Genomic DNA, 26,284 nt, shown 5'->3' on the forward strand with positions numbered 1-26,284 from the left:
ACCATAATCATTACCAAAGCTTTTCGTTAATAATAACATCTTTTCGGCTTTCTCATACAACCAGAAAAATCATGAATTTTACCGTTTTTTGTTAGCTTTGACCATTGTTTTCCTGTCAATGTGCTAAAACATATTAGAGCAGATGGAAATAGTTATCCCGTTTGTTACGCACCGTGCTCCCCAGCCGCTCTACGTCTATGATGCATGGTATTTTCTGATTAAAAATAAATAACCAAAGTTTGCAAGATTTAAAGTAATCATTTTAGCATTACAACCAGATATAAACAGGGCTACATTTGCAATTGAAATAATATTGCAATATATTTACAATCATTTGAATCGTTATTATTTTTTATATTACCTTCTTGCATTTTCATAAATATGTTAAGCGAAGTTAATGATAAGTTATTGTTCAGTAAGATGAGATTGAATTAATTTATGTTTTTATTTCATGATCTCAATATATTGATACCTTACCGTGCGTAGACGCCTTCAGAAAAATAAACTCTTATAATTAAAAAATAATTATTCGACCATACACATAGTAATATGTGTCTGATGTCTGTTGATCTATTATGAACTACTATTTCCTCTATCTCACCCTTATAATCCATAGTATAACTTAATTTTAAGATATTCAATTAAATTTCAAGAAACAAAGGAAAAAATTTAATATGTCACATTAAAATTTGTTATTAATATTAATGTCAAAACTAAAAACATATTTACTTTTAAAATTAATCTTTCTTTTTTTCAAAATGTGTAAAATATATTATAAAAAAAGAAAAATATTTTGAAAATTTTAAAATTAAATAAAATCTAAACAGAATTTACCTGAAACTTTCAGTGTACTGATGCTTCTTACGTTACAGCTTTATAATTTTAGATCTTGTATTTACAAAATAATCACGCATTATTTTAAAGCATAAAATAGAATTATTGGCTATTGCACAATTTTAACATATTGCTTTTAAATATTATCAAAAACTAAAATAAATAATTTTTAAAAAGTACTAATTAAATTAAAAAATTATACCAATGCATATGGTTCCAAAAAATATTTGTTTTACTGCTTGCAGGTAACGTGGAGTGTTGTGAACAAGAAAGATCAACTATCCATAGGAACTCATGTGTTTATAGATAAAGACCGAATCAAAGTAACTACAATTAATTCCACATCATGGTATCTACACATAAAGAATGTAACACAGCATGATGATGGTTACTACGCTTGCCAAATAACAACTAATCCTATTAAGAGTCAGACAGGATACCTCGAAGTTGTTGGTATTTACTGCCATCTTTCTTTTTTTTTAATTCCTAGTCCCAAAAATCCTTTTAATAATACTTTTTTTTACAGATTCAAAGTTTTGATGCGCATTTTCTCAACATTATTTTCAGAAATAATAGATTTCTTTATCATACAATTTCCATTGACATTTTCTAAGAATTCGTATTATTATCATAGGTCACTTTAAAAAAAAATAATAATAATTACCTTTTCCACCATTACCTATTCCTTTTAAGTTTCCCTTTGCTTAATTTCCTTAAACATACTTAATAGGTTTACATATTAGATTATATAAGAATGAATATACAATTTATTTATATTTTTTCCGAGTCTATATTTTTCGCAATAATTATTTTTCATTTCTAATTTTATATCGATTTCTTCTTGTGAGAATTAATGTGCCATATCTGAGTGGTATCAATGTTAACAAGATCGCCAAGCATATTACATATTTTTCTAAACAAATTCCTTTTGCTTAATTTCCTTAAACATACTGCCTAAAAAGTTTTTTGATTGCCAAATTTAAATTTTGAAATAAATATTTTTCCGAAGTTAGCATTGTATAATTTTTATATTGTTTCAGTTTGCTTTTAATTCCAATATTTAAGATTTAATATAAAGTTTTAGTTTATATCTATTACGTATATTATATCCACTTACCAACTCTTTATTTTCTTAACCAATTATTTTCTGTCTCTGAATTGATGCCGATTTTTTCAACAGTAAAGAAGATCATAGTATGAATTTCAGCAATTTATGCTATGTTTATTTATGCCTGGAAATGAAAAAAAAAGCATTTTTCTCTTTGTATTACCTGTTTACATTTAAAATACTGTTTTCTACCTTTTAATGTTCCTTTTTCCTTTATTTAATTGTTTATAAGTAAAATTTCAGGTTTTGAAATGAGCAATTTTTTTTTTTTTGGATTCAGCGAAGTATAATTTTTTATTAGTTCATTATGTTTAAATTTCCTATATTTTTGGCTTAATATCGATGATTGATCAGTTTGTTACTTTTCTTGACCGTTTCAAATTTATTTAAACTAATACTTACTAGCTTTAAAATTGCTCAAACCGATAAAAGCCAATACAAAATTTTCAAACTCTCTATTATTTCCAATTTCAATTCTTTAGCAATGTATACAAAGTATGTTACTTTAAAAACAGTGCATTTTGCTATTTATTTTGCGTGTTTGCATTAAATATACTGCTTAAGGAATTACTACTTCTCAAATGTTTGGATTTTGAAATAAATCACATTTTTCGGATTTTGAGTAATATAGTGCTTTTATTTCTTCCATCTGCTTCTATTACTTATATATTTTAGGTTTAATTTTGAAGTTTATTTCTATTTTCATCAACTCTAAATTTATCGAAACTATTTCCTTTTCAGCTCTAAATTTATGACCATTTCTTCAATAGTGAACAAAAATTAAATCCTTCAGTTTTTGAAAATTTATTTATCTAATTCTTTTTATTTTTTTAAATTTAATAGCTTTATAGAATTAGTGGATACTTTCTCTATCACTTGGGTGACAATAAAACCGTATTTTAAAATAGTTTAAATTAACTTAAAAGCTTCCATCCGGGTGCTTTTAGAGCCCGAAGGCTGATCCTCTCGTTTTCTATTTGCCCCCATACTGTTTGCACAGAGATCTTGCAAATGCAAATTCCCACTCTCCGAGAAACCTTGGTGTGCATTACAAGTTTAATTGGAAAACTTTACTCACCAAATAGTCTATATAGGTTGAATGGTATTAGGATTGTGTGCATATATCCCTGCAGAAAATAAACTGTTGGACAGTATATTCCAACTAAATTCCACGTCATTTGGGGAAACGCTGTAACCTAAGAGTTAGTTTTTCGCTGGAATAGAGTCACGAAACGCGTAACTAAATTAAACACGAAGTGTCATTCCTAAAATATCAAATGCATTAAGAATGAATAATATAAAATATGAAAAATTACTAAGAATTATAAAAAATTTTATTTTAATTAATTAAGTTTAGTGAATTGAATTATCGGTAAATCAGTATGGCTTGTTCTTGGTTTATAAAGGTAAACTGCATCATCATTCATGAATAATCAGACAATTTCTTCACAAATAAAATTTTGAGTAGATGTTAGATAAAATCTTTCGGATGAAGTGAGATTTAAATGGTTGAATTCTTATTTTAGTCTTAATAAGGTATACAACAGTAATTTACTTTGCTTACTCTTCCAGTTCCAAAGATCTCGTTAGATAGAAGTGAGAATCTAGGAAAGTTTTATACAAACGAACGAAATTAATATAAAAATAGTTGATAACAAAAAATCGATGAATTACCCTAGTAAACCGGTTTTTTGACATGAGAATGGGATTGCCATGAAGTAAACAGCTTTAATAAGTGTTAGGGATTTATGAGTTTTGAAAATTGGTTGCTTACGAACAAGAGGTTAAGGAAAGGTATGCTTTTCATTTCCAAAGGTTAATGTTTAAACTTAAAAGCTCCTTTACATAACTTCATTGCAAAGCACTAAAATCAATCATCCAATCAGCTCTTCAAATTTGTCCGACAGAACTGCATTGAGTAAAATCAAGGAAAACAAAATACCGTGAGGGCAAAATCTACTTTGAAGAAGAAGAAAAAGCAATGGCAAAATATCATGTGAACAGAGTATGGTTAGGGCAGAATGTTACGCAGATGATACCGATCTCGAAGAAAATAATAACAGAACAATGCATCATGTGTACAAAGAATGGTATAGTAGAATGATGAGTAGAAAAAGAAGTATAATGAGGACTGAATGTTCTGTAAGCAAAATCTCGCAAACGACAAAAATAACTCGATTCCAAAAATTATCGCTTAAATAAAATATCGTGTGAGGAAGAACTACGTAGAACAGAGTGAGCAACATATGAAATGTATCGCTCACTTCCAAAAAAAAGTCACGAAGTGTGAGCGAAATTTATTCCACGATATATTTGTCCAATGCAATACTTCTCTAAGTCTGGAAATGTGTGCTAGTAAACGTGTGTTTCTCACGTTGTTTTGACTTTTTTTCCCTCATAAATTTTGACTTAAAACTTTTTAACCAATGATGATACCTGAGTTATACTGACCAAATATCCGAAAATTCAATAAGTATTAGGTGTATACGATTATCCAGTGTAAAAAGAAAAATGTAATATGCAAAAATGCAGTTAAAGGAATTTGGAAAAAAATGCCAATTAAAATTAACGTGCTCATTATACTTAAAGATAAATGCGTCAGATGCCACCAATGAGCCAATTCGATTTTATTCAATTAGACTAGTAAACCTTATCATGAAAATAAAATCCAGATTAACATTTTGCACTAATAAATTATCACTGTATTTCTCTATTATTAGTCAATGATATATTTTTTTCTTATAATATGCTTATAAGCCATCTGCATTTATTTAAAATCTACAATTTATATTTGCGAATCATGTTTATAATAGCTTTCAACATTTTATAGCATTGTATTAAAGTGATACTCTATTAAATAATATAATGACTTCCGACCCTTGCTCAAAACCTCCTTAGCTAAAGGAATGCAAACGAATTCTTCCAATATTTACTTAATTTTTCCAAATTGTAATTTCTATGTTTATACATGAGTAGTATGGGCTATATTAATTGCATTAACTTGTATAAATTATAAAATTGCTGAACATCTCACTCAAGGGGCCCATTTTAATTTCATTTGATTTTCTTCCATTCATTTTGCTTTCAATGAAGTCGATGACTTTATTAATTTGTTTCTTCGCAAGCCATGCACATAATTGTCTTATAATATCTATACTAGGCATGCTTTTATGAAGTTTTTTTTAGCTACAGGAAGTGAAAAAAGAGAAAAAATATTTTCTTATCTTTATTCCTAAAACTTACAACAGACAAAAGGGCAATAATATTCAAACATTTTAGAATTAATTTATTTATTTTTCTTATTTAATAAAAAGAAAACATTTTCTACAACTATTTTTAAAACATCTGACATCATTGAAACATGCTTCAAAGCAACCTTAATAAATTCGAATACTGCAAAACAATGTACAGTTTTTAAATCGGGTAAAATTTAAAGTACTATTTATTTATTGAAGGAGCACTGTACAAGACAATGGAATAATAGTTTCTCTATTTTCCTGGTATACGTTTTATTTTATTTTAAGCACCTTCTTAATACGTTGCACCTGAGCCTTTAAATATCCACTTTGTATTCATACAGACGTTGTCTTAAGTCAGCATATCTGCTCTCATTTTCTTCATATCATTATTTTTTTTACACTAAGCAACCTCCTGTGCTCAGCAGACTGATCCTATTCACTTTAAAGTCCCCCCTGTAAGTATCTCAGAAGGCGCTTTTTTTTTTAAATAACTTCACGGAAGAGCTGTAACTAGCTTTTTCGTGGCTCGTTGGATATCAATAGATATCTCCACCCCTACCCGATGTCTACTGAACAAAGTTGGGAAATACGATTTCGCCATCACGCGTCCAATAAATGTCTTCATTTTTATAAAGAGCTTTTGTTTTGTAGCGGAGATCATTCTTTTTACCGCAAAATCGATATCTAAAAAAAACTTGAGTTTAAAACCTCTAGGAAGAAAAGCAAATATGTATATTTCAAAAAACGAAAACAGAAATTTAGAATATTTGTTTCGTTTCAAATAAATGTCAAAATATTTTCTTTAGTTGAAATAAATTTGGAGGTGCCAATTTTAAAAATGAATGATATAACGTGATAAACTCTATGGAATAGTTGTGGAAAAGAAATTTGTTTCGCAATGTTGCCAAAACAACAGAATTTTCCCGGATTTATATTGGTTATGAACACAGGTTTATATTTGTAGTTCTATTTTAATATAAATAAATGTTACGTCTTATTAACTGTCTTTTTTAAGTTAATCTTAACATGATAAAAATTACTATGATATTTATTAATCCCATTGTCAATATAGGTTTTCTTAAATTTTATTTTATAATTGACTTGGATTTTATTTTATAATTGGAGCAGCCTAATTCGCAGCTGTCTTTCAGTAACTGTGCTTTTGTGCTCCAATACAGAAGACAGTGGAACTTCTAGGTACAATAAGGGGTAAAATTTGACATTTACAGCGAAATTAAGCAGTGTTATATTCCATGAATAGAAAAACGAAGAAATCCCCCACAGTTTGTGCTAAGTCAACGAAATTTAGAACACTAATCCTTCTATAACTGAGTCAACCTTGCATCAGTATTAGAGTTCTTCCGAACGGGGAAAGGCATTTGAATCATTACGTAAGCAGATGATGGTTTAATTTCATCCTTTATTTTCGTTATTTTTCGTTGTGTTTCATATTTGGAAAAACAAACAGCTTGAATCTCCTTTTGGTGTTGAAAGATTTGGAATAAAACAAGTTTGAATACATTAATTTTTTAACGTTAGGAAGGTTAGGAACGTTAGGAAGTACCAACTTCGAGTATGAAATTAAGAACCATTTTTAGACGAAGCTGGATGTTTTGGTCACGCTGTTTTGATCTCGCATCTTGATCTCGTTAACATTCAATCTCTTATTATTTCCGCCTTTTTTTCTTCTACTTATTGAAATTTAAAGACAAAAATATTGCCAAATATGCAAAGCATTTTTTGTAATAATCATTATTTCTATTTTACTAATTTTTTGGAATCTAACATTGTGCCTCTTTTTTTAAGCATTTTCTTTTTTTTTCGAATAGGGGTTATTTGAAAAGCTTTTTCAGATAGAACAGTGTGAAAGTAGTTAGTACAGAAATCCCTATATACTTATTTACGTGTTTACCAAACTTAACAATCATAATAATTTATTACATGATAATTTACATAATTACATCAACAGAATGTAAAAAATAATAGTTTTCATTGAAACTCACAAAGTTTTTCGCTAATTCATTAGAGAATTGTAGACAATCCTTCGTAAAGACTTTTGACATTAAATTCCATATTTAATAATTTTTGCATTCATAATAGCCATTCAAAATTCCCGATTTTCAGTCCCTTCATAAATAAATAATTTAATAAATTAAAAAAAAATTTGTTTAGGGCCATCGAAACATAAACTCAGTAACGAGAAAAATATAAAAAATGGGATGGAATGTCCAGGTCAAAATAGACGAATCGTATGCGTAACTGGACTGAATGGGTAAGGGACCAAAATGTCAAGAACCGTTTTGAGATTTAGTGGTTATAAAATACTCCGTAAATAATGAGTTAGGAATCCATGATAACTATCTATCCTAAATAACTATCAATTAATATCAATCTATTAACAGTTAAAGTACGATAATCTTTTAATAGAATTCATTGCCATGATGATGTTGTTTATGGCCCCTAGATGTTGTTACTGAGAAAAATGTTTTAATGAATATATATTTATTTCGAAAATTAGCAGAAATTTAAATATTAATCTATAGGAAATATGCCCTACAGATTTTGATGGTACTGACATATATTTTGAAACAGATTAAAAATATTTTTCATGGAATGAAATAAAGCCAAGCAAAAATGCTGCAGCTAATTGAAAATATTTTGAAACAATGTTGGTTTTGAATTTCGAACGAGGAAATTTCATTTACAGAAATCTTTCAAATTTGTACTCAAAGCGTAGCCGACTGGTTAAAAATTGGCAATTTCGACATTTTTTTTAATATCCATATTTGTTCTATTAAACCACTTAAAAATTTGATCTCGATTTTTTTTGAAAATGGCATTACGTTATTTTTTTTTCGTATTCCGTATGCTGACATACGAAACCAAAACTGGCAGTTTACTGAAAATGAAAATAAAATTTTTTTTTTTTGGCCTTGAGTATTAAACCCTTTATTTATTTGAAAAACATTTTTGAAAACAAATAAAATTCATCTCCCTTTCAAAATTTTATTTTCGAATTTTTAATTGTTTTGTTGTCAGAATTTCCTTAACATTTCAGAATTTTCTTAAATTTTTAAATGCGTTTGGGCCAGAATGTTGATTTTGAGAAAATCTTTACGTTAGCGCACATTAGAAAAAAAGTTATATTGGAATTCTTTAAACTTTGCATGCACATTTTAAATAATACTAACATTATTTTGAACTAAAAGTTACGGTTTGAGTGAGAATATTTTTTTTTTATCAAACTTAAAATAAGAATGTTTAGAATTTATCTTCGAAAATTCAATATTAAGTTCTATTAGTTCTATCTTATTATTTCTTTTAAATGTTCTTAAGAGTTTAGCTCTAAACACAAGTAATTATATTTTAAATCTAGACAAAAATATTTCGACAAAAATATTTTCGTCGAGCTGTTAGCGTGCCATGAAAAATGTGTATTTTTTAAGCTCAAATTTTTCCTTATTTTTAAAAATATTTTACAAAGTTTTAAACTTTACCTAATTTATAACTTTAGGACCGCTGCTTACCAAACAAAACATTAAAATTTTAAGCAAGTTTTAAAAAAAATGTGTCAAAATTAGTCGGATATGTATATTATCTAATCGTACCTTTAATTAATAAAATATGACAGGTATTCTTTTTAAAACAATATAATGTTAATTTCTTCAATAAGATGCAATCAAAAACTGGAGAATCACTAAGTAATATTACTAGCAAGGTCTTTATTCTTCTTTGCACTACAGACAACGCGTGATAATTGGAGCTTCTTTTGACCATTATGCAAAAATAGGTTTTTAAACTCGTTCGATCTTCAGAGTTGACAGGTAGAGGTGTTTCTAAGTAAGAAAATCTTTGCTTCAGAATGATGGAGAGAAATTTGTTTTATAATTCTTTCATAAAAAAATTGGACATACATCAATGTGCCTAAATGCGAGAATGTTCAGTTACTTTTAATTCTAATTCTTGAATGCAATGAAACGAAAATTTCCCATCTCTGGAGCATATCCCGATTCATTTCCATATATTTAAAACCCCTTCTAATGGTAAATTTCATCACATATTTTCCTCCTCTCAAAATATGTCCTAAATGCGACATATTCCCCAAAATGGAGGACAACATCTCGTAATAGAGATCACAGGTGATACAACCTATCGTTTATGACACTGCCTTGAAAATACCACTTGCGTTAGATTTAGAGGTATTGTAAAGTAACTGCGGCATTTAGAGCCTGATTTATCGAGTGACACAGATTGCGACAGTTTGAAGACTTAAATGCGACTTTGTTTTCTGCACATTTTCCAGATTTAGATGTCAATTACAGCAAAAGATAACATCTGTATTTTTTATCACATAATTACTATTATGTAATCAATTACTTAAAATCGCAATTACAAGTAATTACAATTACAAGTAACCATGATATCTGATTATATGTAGGCATGGTAAAATGTAGTTTTTGCTTCTTAATGCTTCTTAATGTAGTCAGGACAAGAAATGATTGCTGGTATTCATGGTTATATGTGATCAAACAATAAGATTATATCTTATCATGATTACAATAGTAGGAGAAAAATAAGCACTAGACCCAACTCTTAGTCGATGTCCTCTCGTCTATAGTATTAATGCTACACCCCACTTCCTTCAGTATGGATGAGAGTTCAACCACACTGATAAGCTCTTAGTTGGGATGAAGTAACATAGCTCGTTACGTAGCATGGTTTCGACTAAGCAAACGTATCTTAAAAATTTTACTATTTATTTCTTCACAACGGCGGGAATTTTTGAAAAATTTGACCCCTACTTTGTAATCTGAAACAAGCTTCTAAGGAATTTCTTATTGGAAAGAATTACAAAAATTTGCGAAGTGTCCTTCCTTATTTTTAAATGCATGCTCTTAAATTAGCATTGTTTGGACTAAAAATTGCTTCTTAAAAATTTTGAGTTCATATTTTTTTAAATTTATATCGGGTATTTTCGATGGAATTGACGCTCATTATGTATATGCTCTAAGCACATCGTTGTTTGGAGTAATCAAATCCTTCTTAAAATTTTTGATTACTTATTTCTTGAGCCCCGTGGATATTTTTTGAAAAATTGTAGCTGATTTTGCAATCTGGAAAAAGTTTCAAATGATTTCTTCATTGCAAATATTCCCAATGCAATGTATCCTTCATTATGTTAATTATATTAATGATTTAATGCAGCATGGTTTGGACTAAACACATGGTTCTTAAAAAATGTTTGTATTTACAATTTCACATCTATGACGGTTTTTGAAAAATTTGAAGGTTACTTTGAAATCTGAAACAAGATTCAAATGAAATCCTGACTGCCAAAAAGTATAAAAAACATATCAAAATGTCCTTCCTTATTTTTATATGTATGCTCATAACGTAGTATTGTTTGGACTAAAAATTAATTCTTAAACATTTTAATTACTTATTTCTTGACACTTATGGACATCATTGAAAATCATTGAAGCTCGCATTATAATCTGAAAAACGTTTAAAATTTGTCGCACGTTGCAAAAATGTAAAAAAAAAAATTCGCATATCGCCCTTCATTACGTTAATTATACATATATGCTCTTAACTTGGTAATCAAATCCAGCTTAAAAATTTTGATTAAAAATTTTCCTGAAACATATTAGTATTTTTGAAGAAAAAAATGACGCTCAAATTTTCATTTGAAATAAGTTTCAAATAAATTCCTCATTGCCAAAAATTATAACATTTCACAATATGTCGTTAGTTATGTTAACTATATATATGCTTTTAAGGTAGCATGGTTTGAAGTAAATAAATGCTTCTTAAAAAATTTGAAAATTTATTTTTTCTAATCTGTATAGATGTTTGAAAAATTTGGTGTTTACTTTGAGATCTGAAACAAGTTTCAAGTGAAATCCTTGCTTCTCCAAATTAATTAAATTCACGAAAGTGTCCGCCAATATGTTGACTATATGCTTTCAACATAGTATTGTTTTTCGTAAACAAACCGTTCTTAAAAATTTGAGTACTTATTTTTGACATATATGGATATTTTTTGAAAGAATTCACTTTCTTTGTAATCTGGAAAAAGTTTCAATTGATTTTCTCATTGCAAGAAGCTTTAAGAAATTTTAAAAAAAAATGTAATTGGGTTAACAATATGCATGCTCTTTACATAGCATGTTATGACTAAACAAATGCTTCTTATATTGAGTAATATATTTTTTTATAAGTATGGGTACATAAGTAAGTTCATGAGTATATTTAAAAAAAAATTGACTCTTACTTTTTATCTGAATCAAGTTTCAAATGAATTTATCAATCCGAAATATTATTAAAATTTTACAAAATGTCTACTACAATGCTAATTATAAACAAGCGCTTAACCTAATATTGTTTGAAATAAAAATGTACGTCTTAAACATTTTGGGTACATATTTTTGCACATCAATGTGTATTATTGAAGAAGTTTTTATTTTTTTAAATTTTATTTTTATTTTTATTTAAATGATTGAAAACTCCTCATGCACCACAAAGTATAGCATGAGGCTTACAGAAGTAAATATAAAACAAAAACAAGAAAACGGATTGCGTAAATTTTTTGAAAATTCCCATATATGTCAAGAAATAAGTAATCAAAATTTTAAGAATGATTTGTTTACTACAAACAATGATGAGTTAAGACCAATAACCAATTATAATTGACGAAAGGGAAGACAATTTGCGATATTTTTAATGCTTTTTTGCGGAGAGGAACTCATTTGAAACTTGATAAAGATTAAAAAATTATCGTCAATTCTTTCAAAAAGTATAAATATTAGTCAAAAAATATGAACTCAAAATTTTTAAGAAGAATTTTTTTGTTCAAATAATGCTACGTTAAGAGCATATATGAAAAAAACAAACAAAGGAGGACACTTTTCAAATTTTTCCAATGAAAATTTCATTTGAAACTTGTTTCAGATTACAAAGTAAACCTGAAATTTTTCGAAAATACCGAAAGAAGTGAAGAAATAATTTTTTTAAAACATCATTTGTTTAGTGCACCCACGCAAAGTAAAGAGTATAAATATGGTTAAAATAATCGAAGACAGTTTTCTATAAAGTGAAGAAGTGGGATGTGCTGCTCATCCTATAGACTCATCCTATAGACCCATCCCATAGCACTATAGTATGAGCCTAATTTGCTTCTTAAAATGTGTGGAGTGAATTTAATGTAGTTAGAAGCATATATTTTGCTATTTATTAATTCGATGCGTCAATATAAAAAGGAAACGTATAAGCAATGTAATTATTTAATTTTCTAATTGAGATGGAGAATGGTGATACTGCATAAATTTTAATACCTTTTGTGATACATAGAAAATAATTTTCTCTCTTGTCTAGAGTCATTCTTCGCATTAGAATATAGATGGCGACACCATACGTAAAAGTATTTAAACTCAATGTTCTGAAAATATTTAAAGATGATTCAGTTATCGCCAAAAATACGGAAAAGTTGTAAATTAATATACTTTCTACCGGCACAGAGCTTGCATTTCGAAATTAGGTAAAAACATTTTTATAGGAATCAGTTTGCGTTAGATTAAATGTTACTGTATATAACTTTTACGTGAATTCCACGTAAAATATCCTAAAATAAAATACGCTAATAGTAAGTCACCTGGAGCGTTTCTTAATAATCGTTGACGATGTCAGGAATGAGAAGAAGGTCACATTGAGAGGAAAATAAAAGTTCAGTTTAGTAAAATTTTGGGACAGGTTTTTTTTCTTCATTCTAATTTTGGTGCTAGGTTAGGTTTTTTAGCGGTTGAATACATGAATATGTATGGAAAAGCTGAAAATTGTTTTGAAAGTCGTGATTTAGGCCCTTAATGAATTAGAAAAAAGATGAACTATCGGGTGTAGTGAGTGAAGCTTAAATGTCACTATCTAAAAAAGTGAGGCATTATTTCTGAAAATGGCACTAAATCGAATGAAACCAAATCTATTTACGATAGGGCTAATAAAGTCGAAATTATAAAATTTTTATATAAAAACAAGAGCAAAGTTTAATTTTTACCTATTTTTGCTATGATAACAACATAAGTGATTTAAGAAAGTGATACATTGCTTCTTTTATTTATTTTTTATTCTTTCTTAAATTTATTTCAGGTTAAATAAGTCCGAAAGGAAGTCACTTGAATTAATAACTGAAAGGTTATCGATAATTTTATTTAAAATAAATAAATGAATAAATAAATGAAACTACAGCTTTGTACTTATACCCATTTAAATGTGTGGAATATTTTTTCTGGTGCTTTTCGTGAATAATTAATTGGTATTAATCGAACCCTATGAGACATAAATGTATATTGTTAAATCTATAAATTAATATGAATAACAATTGTTATATTTTATTATTATTAGTAGTAGTAGTATTTTTTATTTTTATTTTGATAAGAATTTTTACTGATAAAGTTGTGGATTTTTTTTTCAGAACCACCAGAATTTGTTACTGACATGGCAAATCGCAACGTAACAGTCATGGAAAATTCAAACGTCACATTGTCTTGCAGAGCTACAGGAAAGCCACCCCCTGTCATAAAGTGGAAAAGAGAAGACGGTCAGCCTTTCTCAGTTGGGAATGAATTAGGTAAAGTAAACACTTATTTGAATATACATTTTGACTTAAAAAGAGTCAAATCTGTGTATTAATATAGAAGCAAAATTTTTTGTTCATTATTAGAAAATTTAATTGCTACAATGGAATTTTTTTGTTCCCTTTGAAAGCAGGATGTACATTCTTTTTGCGATATGTGCTATTTATATGATTCCAAATGATGATGTCCTTACAAAGTATCTATCACTGTGAAGAATATTCATCCATTAAATTAAAACTCCTTTAAAACTGTTTTGGACTAGCAGAATGATTAATTTAAAACTCAAATCGCCTTTTTAAAGTATTTTGATCAATTCCTTATTTTTAGAAATATATGTATTTAAATTAGTTAGATAACTGTCATCAAAAACAAATTTATTTCTGAACCTTAAAATTTCTTTGTTAGCGCATAAGGAAGATATAAAAAGAAAGAAAAAATCATTTTACATAAAAAGAATTTTAACCACAAATATAAAAAATGATGCTAAAAAGTTTTAAATGGGGAAGTTATTTAAAGTTTTATATACTGAAGATGTTTTTTAAATTTAGATCAATACTAATGAAATTTATATATTATTTTAAAATTTTTAAAAACGTAAAAAGTTTTTTTCTTTTCTTTTCCTTTAGGCAAGCAATATATTTGACACAATACCTGAATTTTTTTTTTAAAATTCGTTTCTTAATTCAACAGCAGATGGCAGCATTAGAATACTCTAAAATAATAAAATCACAAAGAACGTTTAAAAGAATTACGTTTTTATTTTCAACAATGGGGAATCCCTTTTAGAGCTAGGTTATATTCTAATCCATGTAAATTCGTATTTTATTTTAGCATTTCCATGGAAATCGATTATTTATTGAAAAATGTTCTACAACAAGAATAAATCTGCCAATTTACCATGTTCTATTTTCCATTTTCCGCAAGAGATGGCAGCACCATGGCATTCAAAAGGATCACATTTTAACATTGCTTCAATAAAAATTAAACGTATTGCAATTTTAGTTAATACAATGTACAAAAAATCTCGATTCGTCGTTAAACGCTAAAAATTTTGGCGTATACAATAGATTGTAGAAATGCGTCGCTACAAATAACTTCTTATTTTTTATTGTTTTTTGTTTTGTTTTGTTTTTTTTATGAAAAAGTTTACATTTCTTCCTCGCGTCACTTTCTTAATGATTTATTATTTTTTGTCTCATTTCTATGCGTAAATCTATTTTCGAACAAAAAATTAAGTTTTTTTTGCAAAAAATTTGTGGTACTAATTTTCTAAATTCCTGTCTCTTTTATAAGAATTTTCTTTTTTCAAAATGGATTTAAGTTATCTTTTTTACTATTATTATTGTATTCGTGTGTGAATGGAAAAATAGTTTAAATCCCCCTCCCATTTCATCCCTTATAAAATTTCTCCGAAATAATCATTACATGCCATGAGCAACATGTAACTGCATGTAGGCCCAAAAACGTTGGAAGCTGTATTAACATAATACATAAATTGATAAACTGCGTAATAAGAAAATTATCAAAATCGACTGATATAATTTTCTAAAACTCTTAACTATTTGATCTGTTCATTACGAGAAATAATTTATTCCTTAAAATGAAAGAAATTAAAATGCGCTGATATAATATTAAAGCATGATATTTTATATTCTCCTTATAAATAAATTTAAATTGCATTTTATTTAGAGGTGTTTTTTTCATTTTGGAAATTTATTCTAGATTTAAAAAGTTATGACCAAGTCTCTTAACAATATTTCAAAAAGTCAAGTTCATGGAATTGTACAATGAATTGATTGAACACAATGATTGAAAGGCGACATTGACTTTTCAGAAATAGATGGCAGCACTAATGAATTACTGCATTTTTTAATGCAAAACGACAAACAAAAATAAGACAGGACCATTGTTTTCCTGATTCTTGAAATAGAAATGTATAATTTAATTTGAAAAATAATATAAAGTATAAATTAATGCTAATGAAATAGGCACATTAATACATTTTATTTATATCATTAAAATTTAATTACAAAAAATATGATACGGACGCATTAAATTGTTTCCAAAATGGTATTAGAGATATTTCTCTGAAAGAATTCATTCTATTAAGTTCTGTATTATTTTTGAATATTTCCTGCTTATAATATGTGCATAATGTATTGCTCTTAAGAAAAATATTTGTGTAACACATCAGAAAAGCGGAAAAAAAATCATTAAAATCGGCAAAAGAAATGATTTTATTAAAACCTCGAAACGTTACTATATTTAGGCATAAATAGTAACAGAAATGATAAATTAAAAATTTTAAAATACATATATTTTCCCCAAGTGTAAGGTTCAAAGAGAATTTCACTCGAATCTGGATATAGAAATGTTAATGTTAATTACGAAAGCATTCGATGAATCTCTGTAAATCATCTCTAATAGTATCCTAGTTCCAGAATGACCCTTAACGAATTTTATTGCAAGGTGGTAGGGTTTTTATACAAACGCGAGTGAGCATTTGATATATTGATATCCAGCTTTTATATCTAGCTTTTTTTCAGATAATTCTTTTACAATGAAAAAAAAATTCTATTTGGGTTCACTATCCGTAAAATCCATTTTAATGCGAAATTCATTCTTACCGTAAAATCCATTTTTTTCGTAAAATATTGTACCGTAATTTTTACAGAAATAATTATTTAATAATATAAATTACGATATTTTACGGTAATTATTGCAGAGTACGGAAATGTTTCAGTTATTTTACGGCACGATTAAAAAAAAAATACGCAACTACATATATTTCTTGATTGACGCTTTCCCCTTGAAATCGACACTTTAGTTTGAAGAAAATGGTAGTTATTTTTCCCGTGAAAAATTTATAGTTGCAGAAAAAACACTTCTACATGGGTTTTATTATCGACGTTTAACAAGTCGAAGCTTCTTTTTAAAGTAAATGGAAAATTATTTTTCCGTTGAAGAATATGCACTCGAAGAAGAAACACATCTGCATAGGTTTCTCGGTGGAGATTTTCTCCATCAAGTCAAGGTTTCTTTATGAAATCGGGTTTGAGAGGTATTTTTCCATTTAAAAAAAATAAATAAATAAATAAAACAATATGATTACAAAAAAAATAAAATAATGATTTCTTAAAAAAAAAAAAAAAAAAAAAAAAGGCTTTCTAATCTTATATTCACTNTCCGCAAATAAATAAAAACGAATAAAAACTCTACACGGGCTTCTCAATTGATATTTACCCTATGGAGTCATTACTCATTACAACATTAATTGATTAGATAATTTTTAGCCAATAAATGCGATTGGAGTGGACTAGTTTATATCTTTTGTTTAGGAACTTTATTTTTCAGAAAAATAATGTAATTAATAGTGGAAATAAATTCAACACGCAACAATGTCTAAAAGTTTTATTCATACAACTTACATGCTATTTTTGTGATGTTAAAATAATACATTTTTGCAATAAATGTTTTATCACAATTTAACTGATGCTAAAAGTTATTTTTTAAATATTTATAGTGTCTCGTAAATAAGTAAAGGATAATTAATGTTTAACTCTATGTTTACAATCAAACAAATTTCTCATAAAAATGGCTTAACCCACTGGCGGTTAAGGAAATGGGCAAAATTGGGAGAATGTTTCTCCCCTACACACAGTTCCCCTATCAGTTAACATGGGAAAACCGGTTTTGCTATGCAGAGAAGACTGCAGGTTAAAATGCGATTTTTTACGTGCAGAACCGTCAGTGGGTGGCTTAAATATTTAAAATGATCTACAATATACGAGATTTTGTTTCAATTGTAATACGCATCATTGAAAAAAATTATTAGGATTGTTCACATCTTTATTTAAAGCTGCTTTTACATACAAGAATAATTTCTAACGATATTTTTCTTCTTCTCTTTTCTCTCTTTTTTTAACACTTTTAAATGAGTAAAACTAATAAAATGACATCACGATATTAATTAGTAAAAATTATCAGAAATATCCACAATTCCGTTGCAGTGTTAAAGTTATAATAATCGTTGAACAGCCGACTTAATTTTGAGTTTATGACAGCCAATGTCAAACATCGTATCCTTGTAATTTTAAAACCAATCCAGATGGCGAGGAAATTCCTGGCTTAATTACTGAGAGAAATTTGACTTCGTGATGGAATTTTTGATGAAACTAAACCACATTAGTGTAACATGGAGAGGAAACCACTAAAACCTCCCGAGGTTAGTCTGAAGATAAGCCTCAAACTAGTGCACCACGGAGGATATTTTATGTCAGAACTGTGGTTAGTGCAAGCCAGTCGCAGAATTCGTGTCGACCAGCCACCGTTGGGACTCGCGCTCGGGTCACTTCATTCGTAGACCCTGATGCACAACGGCTTTTACATTTTAATTAATTACATAAATAAATTTATAATTAAATTTCATTCATTCTATTGTCAGAAAATAAATTTTAAACCGATTTTTAAATGGATAAATTACAGTCTTCTGGGAAAAAGATGTCAAATAAAATTCGTCTCAGACGGGAGAAGACTTCAATCGTACGACTAAGCAAAAATTAGTTTACGTAAAATAAAACTTAGAAATAGTAACCAAATACTATAAGCAAACCTTAAATCAGGGTAACTTGGATAATCTGTACCTAATTTTTAAAGATTCCAGAAAATAGTTTTTTAAATATGCCTGTCCTGATACCGAATTTTAGTGTGATTTGAGTTTAGGACAGTTATGACAGTATAGTTTTGTACTGAATAAGAAGCAAGCAAAAATAATTATAATTCGGCTCAAGTAACACCTTACATTGAGTTACTTGATTCCTTATTTTACTTCCAAATGTAACTATGAATAAAACTATGATTTGACTACTCTGATCCAGTACCCTTTTGGAAATGTACTTCAAGTTGAAACATTTCATCAGATTATATAGAATTTGCGCAATGTATCAAATATTTTTCGAAAAATTATATGACCCTGTTATCTTTTGTATTTAATCGGTATGATCAGGCTCAATTCTGCAAACTCATTAATATATATATATATATATATATATATTAAGTTTAAAGTGTGTGTGGAACTTTGACATGCAATCAGTGCAGGAGCAGTTTCTGTAGACTGATTTAGTGCAGTCAAATTTAAAACTGCGTATGCTATGCTTTGCCTTGTTATCTATTTCTGGGAGTATTTGCGTGCAGATATTGCTGACAGCGAGCCTTTTTCATGCAACTCCCATGAAATCTCTATGGAATTAAGATCGTCATAAACACTGACTGAAAACGAAGTTTTAAATTACAAATTGAAATATTTATCTGAAACTAAAGAGTATTTTGTTGCTACAAATGCACTTCTTTATCAGTAATTCCAAGAGAAAAACAGAGATGATATAATTTAACAGAGGTTTCGTCTCAATAATTGTGATAAAGCTGCAGATAAATATTTAAATAACAGTAAAAGTTAACATATTAAAAAAGTGAATAATTTAAAAATAAGTGAAAAAATGTGGATTTGCTGCAGTATTATTTACAACAGAATTGTAATTTTAGTAACGTAAAAACTGCTGAAATCCGTTTCAATACATTAAAATCCACATCTTCCGGAACAAAATTTTCTGTCATTGATCTTTCTGCTTTACATTTCTTTTTAAAGATTTGGAAACGACTCATTTCTTAAATTTTTTACTTTTATTGTCAAATTTATATCGTTAAATCATAAACTGCATGATTTTCTCAATTAATGAGATGCATCGCTTTTGAACTATTTGATCTCTGTCATAGTCCAATTCAACCAAAATCCAAGTTAAATTCGTATCGAAAGTCTAAATCAATACGTTAAATTTGCCATTATCAGAAACATACTGTTAATGATACTTTTGCAGCACAAAAGCTTTAAAATATTTTGCAAATTTTAACTTTTAAAATTCTTAACTTTAAATTTAATATTATTGCTCATCAGCTGCATATTTTTCTCAATTAATGTGGCGTATCACTATTGAATTATTCGATCTCTGTTTTTCCATCCCAGTCTACTGTTAAAATTATGTTTATGTGACTGCAATACGCATTTACTATTTTGATAAATTTTAATATGCCCAGTTCAAACATCATTTTCAATAATTTTAAATTTTATGACAAATGATTTTTCTTTTTTATTTGTGATCAGGATATTTTCTCCGCTGTTTTAGTTAACACAACCCTTTCGTTCAGGCAAATTCCTTCATTTTTATTGAAATAACGATAATGAATCATTTCTTCCGGAAAAATTTGCCTTTAGTTAATTCATGATCTCATTGTTTCTGCCATTATTTTTTGAACTGCTGAATCATCATTCTTCACACCGGAATAAAGTTTACTTCATCGTCGTAAAAAAAAACGCCGCAAAAACTAATTTTTCGATACATTTTAAAATACCAAAAGTTTGTCATTGTTTCATTCATTGCGTTGAGACATAGAATTGCGATGTCGTTAATCTAGGGGTCATCACTGCAAAATTTCTTAACGAAATTGTATGGAAATTTAAATATCAAAAACTGAATTGTGAATCTGATTTAAATTCTTATACAAAATATTGCCACAAAGAAGTCAACAATTCCTAATTCCAAGTCTGAACAATCTTTATCTTGCATTACAACGAATTGTTGCAGATTTTCTAATCGAAATCAAATATTTGTCATTCGTAGAAATTTCCATTTAATTTCCGATGTCTTTTTTCAATCCCAAGCGTAAAGGTAGAACACGCGATGTTTAAATTTAAGTACATTTTTTAGCCATATTTTTGGACATATGTACAATCTCCAGTTACAGAAAAAAGTTTTTTTTCAATAAATCGTAACGTTGTTTTCTTTTCTTTTAATCTAAAAATGAAATATTTTAAATAGAAAATAAAATATTACCCATAGAACTGAGTATAAAATAAATACTTTTATAGGCAGTTCTATGGGTTTTAATGTCAAAAAGTAGTAAAAATAGAGATCATTAAAACTTCGGCCATATGAAAGTAAATTCAAAAAGGGGAAGAATCCATTAAATCTTGTATCAAACTTTCCCAGAAAACATATATCTGTATTGAAACGAAGTAGATGACACCGAGATCTGACAGCAAAAAATGGACCGGAAAAAAACAAGACTTCTTCCAACGAGCCATGACTCGTGTAACCTTTACGAACTCTATACGATTTTTTTCAGTTTTTTTCCTATTCCTTTCTGAAACTTCATTTTTGGAAAAAGATAAGTTATATATATATTTTTTTAGTTTTGATTTTTTTCACGTTTTATCCCTTGTCACCCGTTCCGTCACCTTTTTCAGTAACGGTGATCCATCCAACATTACATATTTTTTGCCATCTTATTTTCTATATAAAAATACCAGTTTTTTCAGTTTTTTTTTTTAAAAATATATATAAAACTTTATACGTGGAAGTCTTTAGTCTCTAGAAAAGTGAAGTGTCTTTAGCAATAATAATAAAAATGTAATATGACAGAAAATGAAATGTGTTTCGCAGATAACCGGCGTGAAAATCTGAGAAGGCTTCTTTATATATATTTATAAAATCGTTATCTTCCAGGGGACTATGGTAACAAATAGGTTTTGTAAACAGACGAGTATCAGAAAACTAAAGGGTGCGAAAATATGATTTATTTTTTAACTCGATATAGAAGTTTCATGACATGGGATTATCGTAAAAATCCTATTTAAGTCAAACGGGTATAAAACATGTCACATTTTCTTGGGGTCTATAATCTCATTCCATTGAGTAATGTTTAAAATACTTAGGATGTTTTTATAGGATTACCCTTAAATGAAGTTGAGGGGAGAATTTTTCTTAGTTGTTTTAAAAGTGAATATATAAGGAGGGTCGTTCGTAATGTAACAAAAACTGAAGCCGAGAGCTTAAAGGGATCATTCGGTTAAAACTAAATTATAGAGTTTTGCTAAAAAGTTAGCAAAAGGTATCTGCTTGTAGCAAGCTTGTAAAAAAATAATTTAAATTTTTTCTTAAATTGTATCAGCATTGTTTAGTGCTGGAATATATAAATGCAAAAAACAGTTAAATAGATGAAAAACTGCTTAAATAAATATATACTGTTTATTTTCTTGTACTGTTACAAAGAAATTTACTGAGAAATTCATGAAAATAATATAAGATTGCCCTGTTGATACATATCATGGGTTATAGTTAACCCATCATGATGGGTTACTGTTATGATATCATGAGTTATAGTTAAGATAACACGCGGTAAAGGGACAGTTAGGTATTATAAACTTTCGCTGGCATTTATAAGATAACGGAAAGAAAATTATTTTCACATTTCTTACTAAGACAGTTAGGCGTAATTACAAAATATTTATTTGATAAATAAAGAAATAAAATTGAAAAAAAAAACTTATATAATAATAAGGAACCACCTACTTTTTAAAGTCACATTTTACTGTTGATAACTAAAATTATTGTTAAACGAAGTGGAATTGACTAATAGTATTTATGATGTAATATATAAAAAGGTACATTTTTAATATATATAGTATGTTAAAGGTAGTAAAATTTAGGCTATCAAATATAGTTGTTTAGCATTAATTCTTTCTCGGGTGGTGGATTGAAAACTGCCTCACTTATTTTTGACAAAAATGTATACCGCTTAAAATGTAACAGTTTTTATTTTTCAAACTACTTTATTTTCAGTCTACCACTTTCAAATTATTAAAATTATATTTATTAATTTGATCTCTTTTTAAATGTTTATACGATGACCACCATTCTTTCAGAAATTAAAGCTTCTTAATAATTTTGAATATAATCGTGACTATAATTTTGGTTCACTTTTTCATGCCTTTCAAATAATTACAATGACACATAATATGGATAAAATCATAATATAGATAAAATCATAAAATGTTAATTTCAACGCATTACGCAATGCGTTTCTCATAATGCGTTTTATGTTTGCATAAAAACTATCTGAAGATAATTGCATAGTGTTTTATTTATGCATTTCGATTGATTATGCATGTTATGTTATGACGTTTGATTGTGGTTTTATTTATGCATTATGTTTCATTATGTGTACATGTGCGTAGAGTGTGATATAATATTTTATCTTTTATTTACAGTACGAGAATACATAAGTGAAGAGCTCAATTTAACCTCAATTAGTAGAAATCATATGGCAGCTTATTTGTGTTTGGCGAGCAATGAAGTTCCTCCTGCTATAAGTAGAAGAATATATTTAGATGTAAAATGTAATAACTTTATTTTAAATTATTTATTTATAGATTTTTTTTATTGTGTAATGATTTAATTTTTACAGTGTGTCAGGTTATAACCCATACGCAAAGAAAATAATTCTGGTAAAATTATTGTACTCTGTGGTAATTAAGTTTCTAATAAAAAAATTATATTGATGGTAAATAAAACCAAACTAAATTATATTTAAAGTATTCATTTTGTAATTTTTTCCGTTTGCGTGATAACGGTTACCGGAAATTTCTGGTTTTTCAAAATTATAGTTATTTTTTATCCCACATTTAGTGAAAGATACACAACTGAAAAGCTAAAGCTTATAAATGGATTATAATATTATCAGATTTATCAAACTAACTTATTGTAAAACCATATTTTACTGTTAATTTAACCAAAATACTTTCTGTGATTTGGAAAAATTATCCAGCTCTTTGGTATTCCTATATACTGCTAGAAACACGGCAAGATTTACTACATTCTAGTAATTATAACCATACTTTCTCAGTTCACGTTTTTAATAATAGTAAATTTTCCTGGTATTCTAGAAACTACAGATAATTCATGATGATGCATATGGTAAATTTTTCCAGCATTTTAGAGCTAAATGATAATTCCTGATAATGTATATAATAAATTTTCCTAGCCTTTTAGAGCTTACAGATAATTTATAATACTGCATATAACTGTAGGCTTCAATCGGTAATCATGTTTTAATTACAAGTAGTAAATAGTAAAAATCATTAGAGTCTTACGAATTTCTCTTGGATTATGAAACTATTTGTTTTCAAAAAAATTTCCTTCATAATTTCATGTTAAATTATTTACCATGCAGACATATCTGGTGTAAAATTTTTCTTTGCTGTACAGTTTTTTTTAAAAAATAATAACAAATACTTTTAAAATTAATTTTCATGCAGCGCACTTAACTAACTTTATTTGTTGTAACATAATTTGCAGCAATTACACGAAGTAAATACGATTTTGATGGCAACTTACATTTTTCTATCCAATCAAAATTGCGTTAACAAAATAGTACGCATATGTTTATCCACCATTTAATTGCCGTAAATATTATTAAAAAAATTAAATTGCTTTAAGTTTTTTAGTTTTATTTCCATGTTTTTTTTAAAAAAAATTTTATTTGAATTTCAACTATTTAAAAAGAAAGGGAACCAACATCAGCGATTATTTCTGAATAGAAATATTTTTTTTTTGCAATTAAAAACACCTATAATCGGAAAAAACCTGTTTATAGAATTTTTTATTAAAAACATCAATTTAATAATGCAATTATTTAGATAATTTTTTAAAAAAAAATCTAATAAATGATTAAGTATTTTTATAATTTTACTAATACAACATTCAAACGCAACAGTGTGAAAGTTCCCGATTAGTTTAAGTTCTTAGTACCCCGAGTAGACCGGAACTTCCAACAAGATTAAGACATTTTCTTTTTGATTAAACACGAGATCAAATATTTACTTAGCTTTTCAAAAGGCTGAATAGTTCCAGAGACTGACTTTAATCTCCTGGTAGGAGGACATTTTCCGTCCTTTCTTCCTATTAGGGGAAAGAGACGTGAGTTTTGTTAGACATTTCCCTACTTGGGTATGTTTTAGCGGTACTTTTAGCTTTCCTGCTCTTGTAATTAAACGAAAGAAAGTCTCACGTCCGCAAACATACCTTTTCTCAAGGAAAAAACAATTTTGTGAAAGAGGTGACTTAGAATAGAAACTAAAGTTACGTGTACAGAGTCTGAATCAGAGTTTAAATTATGAAACCTCTTATATATAAAGGAGTATTTTTTAATTCAACAAAATATATTTTTATTGGAAAATAATCTGTGTACGTTTATTCTTAAGTAATTATGATTTCCAGTAATTGATAATTTCAAAAGAAATCCCTATTGTATGTAATTATTTCATTGCAAAACAACTGGTTTCTGTATTACTCATTTGGGCCATAGGTCATTGAATACCTTTAAGTTTTCGAATATTTTTGTTAGTTGCAAATTTATGATTAAAAAAACTGCTACTACTTCAACTTATAAGAATAAGGTAGTGAATATTTATCTTATTGTTAAGTAATTTATATATTTTTTTCATTAAAGTAGGGAGACGCAAGTCATTAGAAAAATGAGTAATTATTTTGAGTATTATAAGATATTTATTCCATTTATAAGTTTTTTTAAAATTTTATTTATTTATTTAATTTTTTTTTTGAAAAAAAAATATTATAAATCATTAAATCTATTATACTTTCCCAGAATTGGCTTAAAAAAATAAAAAAGGAGTGTCTTATAATTATTTAAATAACGAAAAATAACAACTTTGCTTATATCGATATTTAATTTGAAAGATTTTGAAATGTAAGTAAATGGAAATGATTATGCATATATTCATATATATCATGAAAAATTGATGCCACAAATATCAAAAAGCAAATTTTATGTGAAGCCGGAAAAACCCGAGAAACATAATAGAAGTCAATAAATCTGATATCTATGGAATTAATAACGAATGTTCCATTTATTTTTTTCTCGAATTATTCAGTGTTACACTTTCGAAATTTAAAAATATTTGAGAAACAAATGAAAAAAAAATTTATAAATCTAAACGGATAAGAAAGTTAACGCTTGTCCTAGGTTTTCCTTCAACAGTATTTTATTACTTAGAATTTTTCCATAAACTGACAAAACGAATTACTTTCTGTTAACGTGTTTAAGGAATTGGTTTTACTTTTACAACTAAGTTTTTTTTCGTGTTGCATCTTGTTTTATAAAATTTAATGCTTATAAAAGAATATTAATGAGTTTTCTTCAGATTGGGTGCATATAACGAATTTTTCGTTCTGTAATAAGAAAAACTGAGAGATGATCTTTCGCTACGTTTTCGCGAAACACCAACGAGTTTCAGATTTAAAATAGCGGTGGGAAAAGAACATTTGTGCTCTGTAACAAATACCACTTGTGTTTAAAGAATAGAATACGGAATAGAGTTTGTTCACAATGATTTTTATAACTAACTGCGTAACAGCATGCGATAAATTACAATTACCCACAAAACTAAACCAATAAGATCATAAAGCTTTTAAAATCATACAAACAAAACAAAAAAATTTAAAAGAGAAGAGACTTAAAAATAAAATGACGTTATAGTGAATGAAAATTTGACTCTTTTTTAAATTACTTTCTATTTTAAATGCGCACATAAATTAAATCTATTACATTATATATATATA

At 27.6% G+C, this 26,284-nt stretch overlaps 1 protein-coding gene across 1 annotated transcript in view; it reads left to right on the top strand.

Annotated features, from left to right (window-relative positions):
* Positions 1 to 26,284, top strand: part of LOC107444984 (lachesin) — a 181,431-nt gene that overhangs the window by 132,092 nt on the left and 23,055 nt on the right. Inside the window, exons 4-6 of the mRNA XM_016059278.3 lie at positions 1,080 to 1,287; positions 13,649 to 13,804; positions 22,915 to 23,043. Coding sequence (XP_015914764.1) covers positions 1,080 to 1,287; positions 13,649 to 13,804; positions 22,915 to 23,043 — 493 coding nt within the window. The remainder of the gene's footprint in view (positions 1 to 1,079; positions 1,288 to 13,648; positions 13,805 to 22,914; positions 23,044 to 26,284) is intronic.

This window comes from Parasteatoda tepidariorum, chromosome 5, assembly GCF_043381705.1.
Source record: "Parasteatoda tepidariorum isolate YZ-2023 chromosome 5, CAS_Ptep_4.0, whole genome shotgun sequence".
Lineage (NCBI taxonomy): Eukaryota > Metazoa > Arthropoda > Arachnida > Araneae > Theridiidae > Parasteatoda > Parasteatoda tepidariorum.